General features: G+C 58.6%; 1 protein-coding gene across 13 annotated transcripts in view; it reads right to left on the reverse strand.

Annotated features, from left to right (window-relative positions):
- Positions 1 to 225: 225 nt before the first annotated feature.
- Positions 226 to 16,582, reverse strand: part of CAMK2B (calcium/calmodulin dependent protein kinase II beta) — a 78,198-nt gene continuing 61,841 nt past the window's right edge. For 8 of the 13 annotated variants that reach the window (XM_029074795.2, XM_029074793.2, XM_029074794.2 and 5 more), the window contains 7 exons: positions 15,026 to 15,154; positions 13,564 to 13,695; positions 11,949 to 12,080; positions 9,232 to 9,307; positions 8,758 to 8,852; positions 6,797 to 7,031; positions 226 to 5,945 (listed from right to left, as the gene is read on the reverse strand). In XM_029074795.2, coding sequence (XP_028930628.1) covers positions 6,799 to 7,031; positions 8,758 to 8,852; positions 9,232 to 9,307; positions 11,949 to 12,080; positions 13,564 to 13,695; positions 15,026 to 15,154 — 797 coding nt within the window. In that variant the 3' untranslated portion in view covers positions 226 to 5,945; positions 6,797 to 6,798. The remainder of the gene's footprint in view (positions 5,946 to 6,796; positions 7,032 to 8,757; positions 8,853 to 9,231; positions 9,308 to 11,948; positions 12,081 to 13,563; positions 13,696 to 15,025; positions 15,155 to 16,582) is intronic. The other 5 variants (XM_029074801.2, XM_029074802.2, XM_029074800.2 and 2 more) reach the window with 1 other exon arrangement.

Raw genomic sequence — 16,582 nt, forward strand, 5'->3', positions numbered from 1 at the left:
CAGAGCCACGTCAGCCAGGGCCCGTCGCGAGGCCTTGCCAAAGAAGGGGTGGATTGAAGGATCCCAAGACCTTCCCTAGAGCCCTCCCCGAGTTGCCCCCTGGACCCCTTGGTTCTGTAAGGGGTGCAGCAAGGGACCTCAGCAGCTGTGAGGTTCTCTGGAAACTCACAATCCCCCAATGGGGCAGGCGGGAGGAGAGAGGAAAGGGGCAGGCAGAAAGTGTAATTAAAGCAGTTTTTTCCCATTTTTGTTTTTTATTTGCAGTTTCCCGAGGCAGAACAAAATAAGAATCATCTTTACACTTACAAGGCTCAGAAAGAAAAGACAGTGAAACTCAGCGCAAAGAAAGAGAGAGGAGGAAGTCAGAAAAGAGGAAGGAACCCCCCCTCCCCCCCTCCCCAGGGTTCATGGGGCAGCGTTCTCTTTCCGGGGGGGAGCTCCAGGGCTAGGTGGACCTCACCCAGCTCGCTCACGACCCGTTTGGAAGGTTGTCCTCTGTAGAGGGCATGCAAAAAACAAAAAAAAAGAAAAAAAAGAAAAAGGATTCCCTGGAAAGTCCCCAAATCCCACCCCCCACCCCGGGCTCCATGGGAAATCGGAAAAACAGCAAAGGAAGGGAAAGAGAGTTTGGGGAGGGGGAGAAGGGGGCATGGCACTGTTGGGTGCTGCATCACCCACCCTTTCACTGCTGGGGCCCAACGGCACCCTTATTCTCGGACCCGAAATGCCCTGGGAAGGCAGAGTCCCAGGAAGCAATTCTCAGGCTCCTCTCCCCCTCCCCCAGAGCCTTGCAATTAATCAATTGATCGTTCAGTGGTATTTATTATGCGCTTACCTCGTGCAGAGCACTCTATTAAGCACATGGGAGAGTACCAAACAAAAAAAAAGCCTCCTAACAACAAACCTCCTTTCGATTTTCCAGCATCCCCCTTCTCCTGAGGCTTGGCGAGCCCGTCCCTTCCTGGGTCTGGTCCTCCCACCCCCGCTGGCCCTAGGTCTTTCTCCCCCTCACCTCCCTCAGTCCAGTTGCTTTGGGGGAGACTGGGAGAAGAGATCTCGGTTTAGAATGAAAATTTAAATTGGGGTTGCCCGCCATCAGAAGCAGGGGCTGCTGCTGCCCTTCCTCTTGGGGCTGTCAGAAGGGGGTCTTTTCAGAACTCACCCAGCATCAGGGGGCGAGGGGCCCTTTGCCCTGCTTCCCGGACTGCTCTGCTCCCAGCCCTTAACTCTCCCACCCCCAGAGGGAATCTTTACAGTAGCCGCTTCTTAGCACAACCACAGCTAGTCAGAACACCATCTCTGTCCTAGACTCCATCTCGGCCCCAGACCCCACTCAGCCAGAGACCTCATCTCGGCCCCGGCCCCTCTAGCTGCGTCTCTTCCCTGAATAGAAAAAGACCCAGAACTCTGAGCAAAATAGGCAATTGGAAGGCACAAGCCTAGCCACGAAGGAGCCAGCACTCGGCTCCCCCAAGTATTCCGACACCCGACGACGATGGAGTCCTGAGCGGGGAGGCCTGCAGCCTGAGTCCTGGTGTAGGGGGCACAGATAAGGGCCTTCAATCTCAGGAATGGGAAGTTCCCTGCTTACAAGTCCCATGGGACCATGAGCCATCTCCCCCGCTCACTGGGGACAGGGACACTGGGTCAATGTCCACCCGCCCACCAATCCATCCATCTATTCACAAGTCCATCCACCTTCTTGTCCATCCATTCACCACTTCTGCACCGTCTGCCTGTCTCCCCTCTGTTGGTGTTTCTCTCCATTCACCCCTGACCTCTTCACCCCGCAACTCCACCTCCAAGAGTACCGATAAACCATGATGTTCACCTGCCACACTCCTTCGGCCTGGATTCTCTTCACATCCCCCAGTTCCCTGGGGCCCCTCTCAGCCCCTTCCCTCTAGACACCACTGGTCAACTCTATGCCCAGCCAGCTCTCCATAACACCCAGATCTGGGCCACTCTAGACCTCAGGGTGGGAGGGACACTGGGCTGAGTAACTAATGTCAACAGTCCATATCCTGGCCCTCAGTCCATGGACATGTTGGCTGGGTAGCGGGTGTGGGAAGGACCAAAAGAGCAGGTGAGGGCAGTGTGCCCCCAGCTGGCCTCTCCCTCCACAAAGTGGCAGTACTCTAGTACAGGGAGCCTGGTGCCACTGATGGTGACTGGGCTGCCTGCTTTGCCATCCAGTTCCACACTGATTGGCTGACCGCCCCTGCCAGCCCCACACTTCTGCCAAGGTTGCTCCCAGAAATGCTGGGCAGGGTCCTCCACTGGCCACTCCCTTGGTGGTAGCCGCAGGGCAGCGGACCCTCCTACATGGCCTATGCTGTTAAGCCTGCTGAGGACCCGACACTGGTAATGGGACCGTCCGGTCCCCGGACTCTCTCCAGCCTCCTCTTGAGGACGGACTCCAGGAGCGTTGGTTGGCAACGCAGATGGCACAGAGAAGAAGTAAGAAGTGATCTTCTGGCTCAACTGAGGCTCCCAGCCCCACTGAAGGTGAGCAAGCACCCACCTCCCTGTACACCTGTAACACACTCTGGCATTAAAAATCCATGAGAGTGTGGGCAGGGCTTACATGGAATTGTTCCCCAGATTTTACCTCAGCAAGATGAGGGGAACCACTGAGGTTTGAAAGAGGCAGATTTGGAACAGAAGAAAACAAGCAATTCATCACTCAGCGTGGGGGTGAACACAGGGAATTTGCTCCCACAATGAGGTGTGTAGCTGAAAAGTTCAACTCAATCCACAGACGAGAGGAACGTGTCCAGTCGTAGGGGTCATGTCAGGTCCAGAGAGGGAAGAGTCAGGGTATGGGATGGTCCACGCTAGTTACTAGGGGGTGAGTCAGGGAGGGAGAAGGGAGAGTCAAAGGCGCTGGGTGGTCTGTGTTGGGTCCCTGGGGGAAAGTCAGGGATGAAGAGGGGAGAGTTAGAGGTGTTGGATGGTATGGGGCTGGCTCATTCAAGGACAGTGTGGGATGGAGAGGGGAAAACAGGGGAGTGAGATACAGAGGGGAAGGTCAGGGGTGTTGGATGATCTGTGAGGGTCAGGGGGTCGAGAGTGAGGGGTGCTGGATGAGGGGTGTTGGATGTTCATCACTGACTATGAGAGTGGCTGCCCTGGAGCCCCTTCCCCACCCCATGGGTGGAGAAGACCACCGACTGAGCTACTTGGCTGCCACCAATTCTATGGCTTAGGCTCCTAGCCATCCACCAGCCTGCCTGCTATCAAATAGCCCCAGCTTCCCTGTCCACTCCCCAGGCTGTCCTATCCACCACTGTCGCCATTAAACAATCCACTGCTGACCCTTAAGGGTACAGCTTCAAAACGCCTCTTCTGTCACTCCCAACCCCTCTCCTCCTGACACCCACTCTCCTCCCGTGCCCCCGGGCTGCAAACGCAGGTCACGATCATCGAGACTCAAGTCTGGGCGACTGGCTATGTCCATCCCTGACTATAAATGTCACTTGCGGCTCGAAGTGGCTCAGGGCACCCGAAAAAAGAGCGGACATTTCATTCCACGACGACCACACTGCTCCGTTATAGTGGAAGCTTCCAGAGAGCAGAGTGAATGCCTTCTGTTGCTCTCTTCCAACCTCTCAGAACAGTGCCTCATACCCCAGAAGGGGCTCAATCAGTGCCACTGCGGGTGAAGAGATGTGATCCAGCTGATGAAGGTCCAGAGCTCTGGCTGGACAGAAGGGTGGATGCCGTGATCTTCCCATGAACGAGCTGGACATTGTGGTGGTGTCTGACTGCTCATTGCCCACAGGGAAAAGTGACTCTGATGGAGCCCTAACTCCTCAGCCTCTCGGGCGCTGGGTGGATGCCAGGTGAACGCTGGGTACAGTGTGGCCCTCCCACCTCTCACAGCGTGCCCTTGCTGGGACCGCCGGTGGCTTGGGAGCCGTCTGGAGTGGTATCCTGCTGTCCTTCGGGCTAATGGCCAGTTCCTTGTCCGGCGCCTACTCAATAGACTGGGTTCGGGCTGTGTGCTAGCCCCTGCTCTCTTACAAGCAGTCACTCAAGTGGACCTGTGCGGCTGGCATAGCTGAGGCTGGAGCAGCTCCCGGTTGGAAGATCCAGGGGAATCATCGGGGAATCACTCAGCCTGCCCGGAAACATGACGCTCAAGCCCCTGCGGACCGAAGCTCCCCTGCGGCCCCACCCAGGTCGGGGTGGAGGCTCAGTCCACATGTCCTGGCCAGTCTGGCCCCACGAAGCTCAAACCTCTCTGGGTTGGGGTGCCCCAGCAGCCCTGCCCTGGCCAGGTCTTGGTCTGTATCCCCTGGCCACTCTGGCCTGCTAGTTGGAGTCACCTCTGGCTGCGGGTGGGCCCCAAAAGCCTAGCTGAGGGCTCTCTTCATGGGGGGGGGGGAGGGGGCTGGGAGGGGCGGTGAAGTTTGTGGTGCCAGGGTAGGTCAGAGCAATGGAGGGTGAAAAAAAGGTTAGTGGAGGACTGGGAAGGGGATCGGCTTGGAGACCACCATCACCACACCACGAGCATTACTGCTGCCAACACCGGCCCTGCCAGGGCCTCTCACAGGCCCCTGTGCTCCTCAGCTCCAGAGACCTTACCTGGGTCTATGGGATGACAAACCACACCTCCGAGGAGGAGGAGAGTTTCTTCCCTTCTAGTGCGCCTCCAGACTCCAGTACCCCACCCCCACCACCTTTGTCTCCATCTGCCCCTCTCTGTCCTGTTTCCCTGGAGAAGAGCTGGGCAGATGCCTCCAAGACTGGGGGGGACAGGTGAAAGGGACACGGAGTCCTTGCTTCCTGCCTTCTGAGCCTCCGGGAAGCGAAGCAGGGATCAGCTCTCAGCCCAGGCCGGGCCAGCCCTCCCTCCTTCGAGTTGACTGTGGGAATTTAAAAATTGGGAGGGTGGAGGGGCATGTTTCATTCCAAATCTCCAGCGCCACCCTTGTCAGGCCCTCACATCAGGGTGAGGACCACGCCTCCAACCTCCCCCAGCTCCAGCAGCCCAGAACCTACCTCCACCCACCAACTCTGTTCCACCCTGGCCGTCGCCGCTCTGGGCCTTTCCACGGGAAGAAGGGACTCGGGGGGGGGGGGGAGCCTCAGTTCTCACCCCTCGGCTCCCGGGGCTAGGGAGAGCGGGGGATGTCTGAGCTGTGGATTCCCAGGAGCCCGGCCCGCCTGTTGGGAAGTAGGACCCGAGGCCCTATGGCGCCCTACGGAGCGGTCCCCTCCCCCAAGGGGTGTTCCCGAGGAATCTGAGGCGACGGAAGAAAGGGTGATGACCGGAAAGAGGGGTGGGACCCCGTGACCCCCAGCAGAGGAACAGGAACAGCTCACAGCAGCCACGTGCAAGCACACGCCGGTGGCAAAGGCCCATGCTCAGCAAAGGATGCAAAATGCCTTTCTTTTTTATGGGATTTTTGTGGGTTTTGTTGCTCTTTTTTTTTTCATCTAACAAACTAACACTGTTCAACAAGGGAGGGCGAACAGAGGGCGGTGGAGCCTTGCAGACGTTTTCATTGCAACACCTGGTCACCCGGAGACGGCCGACGGACGGGCAGACGGACACACACACGCGGAGCTGCAGACTGGAGGGGTGGGGGGAAGGAGAGGGTGGGTTGGTAAGTTTCAAAGCCCCACAAACGCCAATGATCCGTTGTCGTTGCTGCTGTTGTTGTTTGAGCTTTTTGTTCGTTGACTTCTTGGTTTTCATCGCGTTGTTTTGGGGTTGTTTTGTTGATGTGTTTTTTTGTGTTTTTTTTTTAAAAAAAGAAGAAATCCTGTCTGGTCTTGTTTTCGGTAGACACAGGCGCTAGGGAGGGGAGGAAGAGGAAGGGGCGAGGCAGACACGAGCATGCGACAAGGCGGGGCCCTGCCACCCGGCGAGCGGCAGCGGCTCCGCTCCAATCACCGTCTCCGTCAGGATGAAACCACAACTGCCAGGACTGGCTCTGAAACACAAGGTGACGGTGGGGCTGGGTCATCGCTCAGCCTGGCCAGGGGATGGCCCCAGGTGGACTTCCAGGCCGCTGTGACCACAGAGCAGCAATCCCGGACCTTGTGGAAAGGGGTGGGAACGGCCATCGGGATTCTTTGGGATGGATGGGCAAGAACACCGGTGGGTGAGTGGATGGATAAATTCTGTTATTACTATGGGTGGATAGAAAGATGGATTGATTAGATAACGGATAGGAGGATGGATGGGTGGGTAAGTGGATTGGCGAATGGATTGATGGATGGAAGGACGGATGGTTGGATAGATAGGTGGATTTGTAGCTGAGTGGGTAGATGGAGGGATGAATGGATGGAAGGGCGAACTGGTGAAAGGGCTGGGAGATGGGTGGTTGGATAGATGGGTGGGTGGGTCAATGGCTGACTAGCTGGGTGACTGTGAGAGTCCATTTCTTTGACCAGATTGCCCAGGGGCTTTGAGGCTTCCAAACCTTCCCTCCTTGGGACCACACTGGCCTTGCCTTCAGTGCCTGCTGTTTGCTGCTCTTCCAGAAGGACTGACCTCCACCAGAAACCCCTCTCCCAGGCACCACTTTCGCTGTGCCCAGAGAGGCTTGGAGTGGGAGACCTCTCTGGGAGCACAGGGTGAGATGGGGATGTAGAAGGGGGACTGGGCAGCCCAGAGCAGGGCTCACCTTCATTGCAGCCGGGCCTCAGGTGCCTTGGCAGACTGGGGGCAGGTGGTCCCCCGGTGGCAGGGCAGGGCTCACATTCACTGCAACCGGGCCTCGGTGCCTCGGCAGGCTGGGGGTGGGTGGACCCGCTGGGGGCAGAGCGGGGTGGGGCTCACCTTCACTGCAGCGGGGCCACGGGCGCGCCTGAGCAGTGGAAGTGGACGTTCTGCCACTTGCCGTCGCGGCGGTGCCAGACGCGGGTCTCCTCCGACTGGCCGGTGCGTGGGCGGCCCTGCCCGTCGACGTACTGGGTCAGGCGGATGTATGCGATGCAGGCGGCATCGTCGCCGATGACGTGCACGTGGGGGTTCAGGATGGTGGTGTGGATGGGCTTGCTGTTCTTGGCTAGCACTGGGGGCAGAAGGGACCAAGGAGGGCGGGACCTGAGGGCCGCAGGCAAGGCTCCAGGGTCCGCGGTGATCCCCCTCACTCCCTCTCCCCCCAGGGTCTCCTGCTAGGGAGCTGGGTAGAGAGGCGATTCAGAAATGGGCCAAGAGACCACTCGGACTGGGTTGGTCATCTGGCTTTCCGGCTGTCTGGCCCTCAGCCAGGGGCCCTCAGAGAACAGGGGAGAGGAAGGTCCCTAGTCAGACTGCAAGCTTCTTGAGGGTAGGGATCGGGTCTGCTAAATCTGTGGACTCTCCCCAGTGCTCAGTACAGCGCTTTGCACACAGAAGACTGTCAGCTCCTTGTGGGCAGGGAATATGTCTATTAAATCTGACCCCTCACCCATGTTCTCCCTCTGGCCTGGAACTCCCTCCCTACCAATCTCGGGCAGTCCACCACACTTCCCCTTTCAAAGCCCTCCTAAAATCACAGTTCCTCCTAGAGGTCTTTCATGACTAACCTCATATTTCCCCTACTCTCTCTCCTTTTTGTGTCACTGTGCACTTCGATCTGTCCCCTCTAAGCACTTGCCATTCACTCCACCCCCCCAATCCCATGGCTCTTATGTCCATATCTGTCATTTATTTTAGTGTCTGTCTCCCCCTCCGGACTGTAGGCTCCTAGTGGGCAGGGGACATGTCACCAACTCTGTTCTATTGTTCCCTCCCAAGTGCTTTGGACAACTCCCAAGACAGTGCCTCCAAGCAGAGACCCCTAACCCCCTGCCCCTCCCCTCCATGGGTTGGGGATGCATTTGGGAGGAGTTGTGCATGCGGTTTTGTGTGGAGGGGCTGGAGAGAGACAGAGAGGAGGATTCTGCTGGCCCACCCCTCTAGTCGATTAGATCCGTGTGGGCAAGGAAGGTCTAATGCCAATCTTTGGTACTGTACTTTCCCGAGTGTTTAATACAGTGTCCTGTACACATTCAGCACTCAATAAATGTCATTGATTGACTGATTATGCTACTGTACTCTCCCAAGAGCACAGTACAGAGTTCTAATACAGAACATGCTGAGCACCTCAAGGACAGGGATCAGATTTACTAACTCTATAGTCTTTTCTCTAGAACTCAGCACACCACTCTGCACTCAGTAGACTGCAAGACCCTTGAGAGCAGGGATCATATCTATCAACTATCGCATTTTCCTAAGCGCTCACTACAGGGCTCTGCATGCCGCACACTAACCCACTTAAGAATCGTGTCTACCGATTCTAACATACTCTTCTAAGTCCTCTTTACAGAGCTCTGCCTGAAACATCCCCTAAACATTTGACAGAACACCACTCTCCCCGTCTTTAAAGCCCTACTAAAATTATATCTCCTCCAGGAAGTCTTCCCTGATTTACCCCTCAGCTTCCCACCTTATTCTTCCTTTCTTCTGCAATACCTAAGCAGTTGGGTCCATACCCCTAAATATGCAGATACTCACTCCCCCTGAATAGCACTGATACAAATATCCTTACACTCAGTTGCTTCCTCTAAGTGTAATTTATTTTACTGTCTGTCTCCCCTACTGGGGGCAAGCCCTCTGTGGGCAGGGATACTGTATACCAACTCTATTGTATTTCTCAAGCACTTAGTACAGCGTTCTGTGTACAATAAATACCACTGATTGACAGTAGGCATTCAGTCAATATTACTGATTAATTGACTAGTGGGGGGGAGGGCGGGGTATGGGGGCCTACTTACAGTTCTCAAAGTAGAACCTGTGGAAGTCCATCCCTTCAACCAGGTTGCCCAGGGCTTCGGGCTCAAATGAGGTGAGGCCTGGGTCACAGATTTTCCTGGAGAGACAAGTGGGACAGAATAAACCCTCCCTGTCCCTGTCCAGCGACTGGAGAATGGGCGTGGGTCAGGAAGGGGCAAAAGGGGAGGCTCTGCCCTGACCTCTCACCTCCCACGTGCAACCCCCCCCCCCCAAACACACACCGGGAGGATTCAAATCTAGCCCCTCCGTCCCTTCTCCGGGCCACCAAAGCACTTTTTCCACCTTCCTTCCTCCCCGCCCTCCATCGGGGCCTCGATATTTCTGTCTGGGAAATGGGGACAGAGCTGTGGGGACTGGGAGACGGGGGGATGCGGGAGGAGGGTCTCCGAACCCCACCCCGGCCCGTCCCCCGTCCCCTCCGTCGTCCCTCCCCGCCCACCGGGCTGGGGACTCACGCATAGGCCTCGAAGTCTCCGTTGTTGACCGCCTCGATCAACTGCTCCGTGATCTTGATGATCTCCTGCTTGCGGGCTGCAGGGGGGACGAAAGGGAAAGCGGCTCGGCCTCGCTCCGATCTGGGGACCCCGCCCCGGGGACCCCGCCCCCCGCCCCCCGCCCCGTCCCGCCCCTCCGGGTGGGTCTGGGGGTTGGTTGTGAATGCGCTTTGGTGAGGAGGGTCTGAAGAGAGAGAGGCAGAGACGGGCAGTGTGTGAGCCCCACTCCGCTCTTGAAAGATCCTCGTGGGAAGGCAGCGACGGAACCCGTGCTCTCGTATTGTACAGCGCTCTGCGCACAGTCAGCGCTCAATGAGTACCCCTGATTGAGCCACTGAGAGAGGGACAGAGATAGAGATAGACAGAGACAGAGAATTTTCACACTCCTCCCCTTCCTGACCCTCCACCTTCGCTACCAATCCCTTCCTCCGATCACTTCGTCCCTCGGCCTCTCCTCCTTCTTCCCTTCCCAGCTCCCTCTCTCCTGCTCCCATCTCTGCTCTCCTCCCCTGCTTTCTTCTCCTCTCCTGCTCATTTCTCCTCCCGTGCCCTTTCTCAGCCCCGAACAGCCCCGCAAACAGTCTTTGGTTGGAATGGCTGCCAGGTCCTTTTGACATCCGTGCCAGCGGTAAATATAGGGTGGGCTCATACAACTAAGCCTAGAAATCCGCTGGGTAGTATATCTGAGACTATTCCTATATAACCAGAAGGTTCCTTGGTAACAATGTGGGAAAAAATTCCAAAACCTGGTAGAACTAAAAATGCAAATCTTGGGCCTAGGCCCTCCCCATCCGCGTCTTCGGGGAGAGGCGGGAGGGGGCGGGGGGAGGCAGGGGCCCAGCTCGGCCACCGCCCCGCAGCCGAGAGGAGCTTTCGGGGGGTCCGCCCACGGGGGAGGTGGGGGCCGGGCTGACCGCTCCGGGCCGGCCGGCCAGACTGGATGCGCGGTCCACCTCTGACCTGGTGGCGACCTTGGAATGTAGCCCCCCACCCCGCAGCGGGAGGACAGCCGCTCCTCCTAGAACCGGAACTCACAAACTTCCCCCTTGCTCCCAGTGTCCGAGACCTCCGGGGCCTCCAGGACCTCCACGGCCGAACCCGCCAAAGCTGGAGCTATCTCGGGGATGTTCTTGTGTTCGTATTCCTGGCCATTTCCCCCGTCTGTGATTTCCCCTTCTACCCTGTACTCCCCGTACGGCTAGGGATCGCGTCTACCAACTCCGACGTAGGGTGCTCTCCCAAGCACCCAGTACGGTGCCCCGCCCACAGTAAGCTCTCAATAAATACCATAGATCGATTGATTGCTAGAGACTTGGCCCAGCGGCTTCCTGGGTCTCCCGGCCCCAGCCCTGCTCCGGGACTGCTTTTTTCTCCCCCGGAGGGTCCTCCTGGCCCGCTCAGGTCCCAGCTCGCCACCCCAACGCTCGGCCCTCCTCTGTCCTCCCGTTGCGGGACAGTCTCCGAGAGGAATTCCCCGCGTCCCACACCCCTGCCTCTCCCCGCCGCCCCCCACACGTCCCTTCTCACCCCCGCTGCGCCCCGTGTCTCCGTTCCCCGGCTCCGTAGCCCGGCCCCTCGCTCCGCGCCCCAGCTTCGCATCTCGCACCCCGACTTCGCACCCCGACTTCGCACCCCGCACCCCGACTTCGCACCCCACACCCCGACGACGCTGCGGCGGCATTGAAGGCGTGCGGACCACCCGGAGGCCGGGACCCACCGCGGGAAGCCGTCCTGGCCCGCAACCCCACTTACCTGGGGGTCCGCCCGACACTCCTGCTCCCGGGCCGCTCCAAGAGCAGAGAACCCTCCCGGGAACCGGCGACAACCTCCTCCCTCCCTCCCGCACGCCACGCGGGGTTCGCTTGGGAAAGCCGGCCGGGAAGGAGCGTGGAGGTCTCTCTCTCTCTCTCTCTCTCTCACCCCCAGTCCCTTGTTTTAGTACTCCAGCTTTGCTTGCTCCTCTCTCCTTCCCTCCCTTGACCCCAGTTCCACCCTTGAACTCACCACCAAATCCTCCAGTCCACTATCCCCCGACCCACCCCTCCAAATCTGTCCCCAATTCCTTCAGTTCACTGTCCCCCAATCTTGCCCGTTCAGATCTGTCCCCCAAGTTCTCGATTCCACTGTCCCCCAGTTCCAGCCCTCCAAATCTGTCTCTTCAGGCCTCCAGTCCACTCTCCCCTAATTCTTCCCCCATTCAGCCCCCCAACTCCTCCAGTCCCCGGTCCTCCCAACTTGCCAGTCCAGATCAGTCCCCTCAACTTCTCCAGTCCACTCCCTTCCAATCCTGGCCCTCTAAATCTGTTTCTTCACTCCTCCAGCCCTCTGTGCCCCAATCCTGCTCCTCCAAATCTGCCCCCAGCTCCTCCAGTCCACTGTTCTTCCCCCATCCCACCCTTCCAGATCTGTCCCCCCGTTCTTCAGTACATCGACCCTCAATCTTGCCGCACCAATCAGCTCCCTGACTGTCCAGTGCACCGTCCCAACCGTCCCCAATGCCACGCCTGCAGGACCCCTCATCTGGCTACCAGCCTCCCCCGTGCCCGCCCTCCCGCCGGGCCCCCACAGCCTCCAGAAGTTCAGGGCAGGCCTGGAGCAGTCCCAGGCCAGATTGGACAGCTGGCCCGGCTCTCGGCTGCCAGGCTGCCGGCAGAGCGGCAGTGGACCCGGTTACTTACACGGGCCAGACAGAGAGTTTAGGAAGGACGGAGATGGGCCGCACGGCTGGGGGGCAGCGGGCTGGGGCCCCTCGGCGTCTGGCGGCCCCGAGCCCCTCCTCACCGTGCTCAGGAGATCAGAGATCCGAGCGGCTGGACGGAACAGACGGGAGAGTCAGTGGGAGGAGGAGGAGGAGGAGGAGAAAGAAGGGAGGGAGAGGCCAGTGAGATGGGTCAGGCAGCTGGGCAGCTAAGCTGTGGAAGGGCAGAGGCTGACTGGGGATTGGGCCGCCAGCACTCACAATTGGCCCCCAGGGACCCGAGAGAGACCTGGGCTCAGAGCCGGATTTGAGCGACTAGGAAAAGCCCTCACTCGCACTCGGAGGTGATTTGTGATTAGTGATTTGGGGGAGCCCAGTCAGCAGCCAGGAAAGGAGGCGTGGTGGATGGTGAAGGCAGAGCTATTTCCCCCATCCCCTAGAGAACTTCAAATCTGGGGAGACACCCTGACCTGGGCAGTTTGGGGGAGCTGGGAGACTCTCCTGCTGGAGGTAGGGGAATGGCCAGGATGACCCTCAGCCACCCTCTCTCCCGCTCCCCACTTCTCTGGGACATCTTAGTGTTTTGTTTCATCTTTCCTTGTGTGTTTATGACCAGTCCCCACTCCTTCTTCTATTTTTAAAATGTGAGCTGTCGGAGGGCCAGGAGCCTCGTGCTTATTACAACGCTCTGCTCACAGCAAGTGCTTTATCAATACTACTACTGATGATGATGATGATGGTATTTGTTAAGCGCTTACTATGTGCAAAGCACTGTTCTAAGCGCTGGAGTGGATACAAGGTGATCAGGTTGTCCCAAGTGGGGCTCACAGCCTTAATCCCCATTTTACAGATGAGGGAACTGAGGCACAGAGAAGTGATTTGCCCAAAGTCACACAGCTGACAAGTGGTGGAGCTGGGATTAGAACCCATGACCTCTGACTCCCAAGCCCGTGCTCTTTCCACTGAGCCAAGCTGCTTCTCCTGCTGCTGCTGCTGCTACTATTAAAGAAGCAGAACAGGTATGACAGCTTCAGGAGTGGGAGTCCTGATGAGAGAGAGGCTAGGGGATCCCAGCTCTGCCCCGGCCCAGACCTGGATGAGCTTGATGGTCCCCAGTGCCTGCTCTTCCCGCAGCCCAGGGGCCTCACTGCTCCCTGCCCCCTCCCCCCACGAATTGTACCTTCCAAGCGTTTAGTACAGTGCTCTGCACATAGTAAGCGCTCAATAAATACATTTGAGTGAATGAATGAATCCCCCTGCTTAGAATGGGGGCAGCAGGGGGAGAGATCCCAGAGAGGTGGGCCCTCAAGCAGCGGCAAGTGCAGTAAGGCAAAGCTGGGCTCCAGAGGGGTCAGACGAGGGGTCAGAGGGGTCTCACAGCCAGCAGGCTGCAGAACCCTGGGCTCAGGGGCCCTTGCTCGCCCAGCAAGCAAGAGATCCAAGGTTAGGAAGCAGGTGGTGGCGGTGGTGGTGGCGGTGACGGTGGCGGCGGCGGCGATGGCGTTAATGTGGCCAGCAGCGGCCAGCGGCCCGCCAGCCCTCCCGGCTCCCTCCGAGCACAAGCAAGGAAGCTGCCGGGGAGCCCCACTACTTACGCGCGCCGGACAGGGAGTTTAGGAAGGACGGAGACGGGCCGCACGGCTGTGAAGCAGCGGGCTGGGGCCCCTCAGCGTCTGGTGGCCCCGAGCCCCTCCTCACCGTGCTCAGGAGGTCAGAGATCCGGGCGGCTGGACGGAACAGATGGGAGAGTCAGCGGGAGGAGGGAGGGAGGATGTGGGCGGGGAAGGGGGAGGAAAGGATGAGAGAGGGGCCTCGCATGGCGAATTGAATCCTGGCAGGTTGGGTTGGGGAGAGGCTAGTTGTCAGCCAGGGCGCTCGGGGTTCCTGCAGCTGAGGGAGGGGGTGTTGGGTGAGCTCGACCCTCGCCCTCCTCCACCAGCGGTAAAGCAGAAGCCAGTAGGCTGCGGGTAGGGGAGTTGGGATGCCCCAGCTATGGGCTCTCTGGGACCTCAAGGAGGCTGGGTGGGGCAGGGGGCTAAATCGAGCCCTGATTGAGAACAAGGCAGAGGACGGTGGCAGAGAGGAGGACTTTGGGGGTGGGGTGGCTAAACATATCCATGGTATCAATAATAATACCAATAAATGCCATGATTGATTGATTGGTCGAAGGGGGATAAACTCAGTCCAGGGGGCCTGGGATCCGTGGCTGTGGACAGGAAGGGTCTGGGAGAGGGCCGGATAGAAGGCCCCTCCTGTCCCCCACCAGTCAGTACAGGTGGCCTGGGGATGAGAAGGGAGTACTGGGGCTGGACGGCAGCAGCCCAGGTCCTGCTGGACTCCATTGGACGGGGTCGGACCGGGCCTAGGCTCCAAGGGGTAGGGTGGAGAGGAAGGACGGAGCAGGCAGGGTTCCAGAGGGAACCTCCTCCTGGCCCTGAGGGAGGGGAAAGAATGGGAGGAGGGGCAGGTCACACCCAAGACTGGACCCCCGAACTTTCCCCATGGCCCCTCGACACCCCCTTAAGCCTCAAGACCCTTCAGACAGCACGGCCCTGGAGGGAGCAGCTCCCACTTGGGCCTCTTCTTGACGAAATCTACTCCCACCTGCTCGTGTGGTGGCCACAGCAGTCACAGCACCCACACTGGCCATGACAGACACTGGCTGAGGAGCCAGAGTGGCCACAAGTCCCAAGAGCCACTATGGTCAGGGCAATCACAGGGTCACAGCAGCCAAGCTAGCCACAGGATCACAATGGCTACAGCCACCACAGTGGCCATAGCAGCCACAGTCACCACAGTAGTCACAGGGTCACAACGGCCACAGTAGTCAGAGCGACCATAGCAATCACAGAGGCCACAATAGTCACAGTGGTCACTGTGGCCACAGCCATCACAGCACCTAGAGCTGCCACCACGGCCCCAGCAGCCCGCCTGGCCATGGATGAGGCCTACATCCCCCAGCCCCCCAAGAGAGATGGGGGGCCCACAGAGGGGGTCAGCATAGGGGCAGGGCCAGACCCCATGGGGACAGGCCGGCTGGAGAGCCCCGCTACTTACGCGCGCCAGACAGGGAGTTTAAGAAGGATGGAGAAGGGCACGGCTGTGGGGCAGCGGGCTGGGGCCCCTCGGCGTCTGGTGGCCCCGAGCCCCTCCTCACCGTGCTCAGGAGGTCAGAGATCCTGGCGGCTGGACGGAACAGACGGGAGAGTCAGCGGGAGGGAGTGTGGGGAAGAGGGAGGCCTGCACTGCCCACAAGCCCCTCAGGGGGAGAGGGGCTCAGTCTGGGCTTGGGGACCAACTGGGTTGAGGCAGTTGTGCCAGCCATTGGCCTTGGTCCAGCTAGGGGAAGGTGGGTGTCTTAGCTCCCTCTCCCTCAGCCCAGCCCAGTGTCAGACTCTGTTCAGCAGCCCCGTGCCCCTGCCCCCACTTCCCTCTAGCTTCTGTGTCCCCCTTTGGACAAAGCCTCTGGGCTGCACACACCACTGAGAGGGAATACCCTGCTCCCCTGGTCCCTAGGTCAAAACTACTTCCTCTGATCTCCCTGCCTCACCAACCACAGTAGAGGGGAGACCTCCTCCCAAAACCCCACACATAGCCTGGGACCCCGGGGGCAGGAGGCACCCCGAGGGGAGGGATAGGAGATGGAATGAGAGGGAAAGGAAATGGGAGACTTACACACAGCAACAGCAGGGGCAGGCTCAGTCCCCACACCAGACCCGGAGTGAGGCTGGGCTGGGCCACTGTCTGCACCAGAGGCTGGGGAGGACACTGGGAGGGCGGGCGGCAGGGGAGGGAGGAAGGAGGTGAGGGCAGAGGGAGGGGGGAGACAGGGGTGGGAAGAGGGGAGGAGAGAAGGGTGGCAGATGAGGATGGAAGATGGAAAGAAGCCATGAGAGGAGGAAAGAGTGATGAGATATGGGAGAGAGGTGGAGCTGTGAAGGGGTGACCCCAGGTGGGCTAACCAGGTCCAGAAGAGAGACGGCTTCCTCTCCCTACTATCTCCCCTTCTCCCTCCTTCCATTCCTCTCCACACTCCTCCAGTGACTCATCTTCACCTGCTGCCTCATGTCCTCTCCTCCAATTCTCTTCCTGACCCTCCCAAATCTGGCTTCCACCCTCTTCATTCCAGAGAGGCTACCCTCCATAAGGTCACCAAAGACCTCTTGCTTGGCAAATCCAATGGCCTCTACTCCATCCTAATCCTCTTCGACCGCTCAGCTGCCTTCAATACTGTGAACCACCCCTTTCTCCTGGAAACACTGTTTAACCTTGGCTTTACTGACACTGCCCTCCCCTGGTTCTCCATCTACCTCTCTGGCTGCTCATAATCAGTCTCTTTCACGAGCTCCTCCTCTACCTCCTATCCTCTAACTGTGGAAGTCCCCCAAGGCTCAGTTCTGGATCCCCTTCTCTTTTTCCTCTACTCCACTTCCTTGGAGAACTCATTTGCTCCCTTGGCTTCAACTACCTATCATCTCTATGCGGATGATTCCCAAATCTATAACTCCAGCCCTGACTGCTCTCCTCTACAATTTCGTATTTCCACCTGGCTTCAGCAAATCTCTACCCAGATGTCCCATTGCTGCCTCACACTTATCATATCCAAAACAGAAC

Source organism: Ornithorhynchus anatinus, chromosome 11, assembly GCF_004115215.2.
Source record: "Ornithorhynchus anatinus isolate Pmale09 chromosome 11, mOrnAna1.pri.v4, whole genome shotgun sequence".
NCBI classification, from domain to species: Eukaryota; Metazoa; Chordata; class Mammalia; order Monotremata; family Ornithorhynchidae; genus Ornithorhynchus; species Ornithorhynchus anatinus.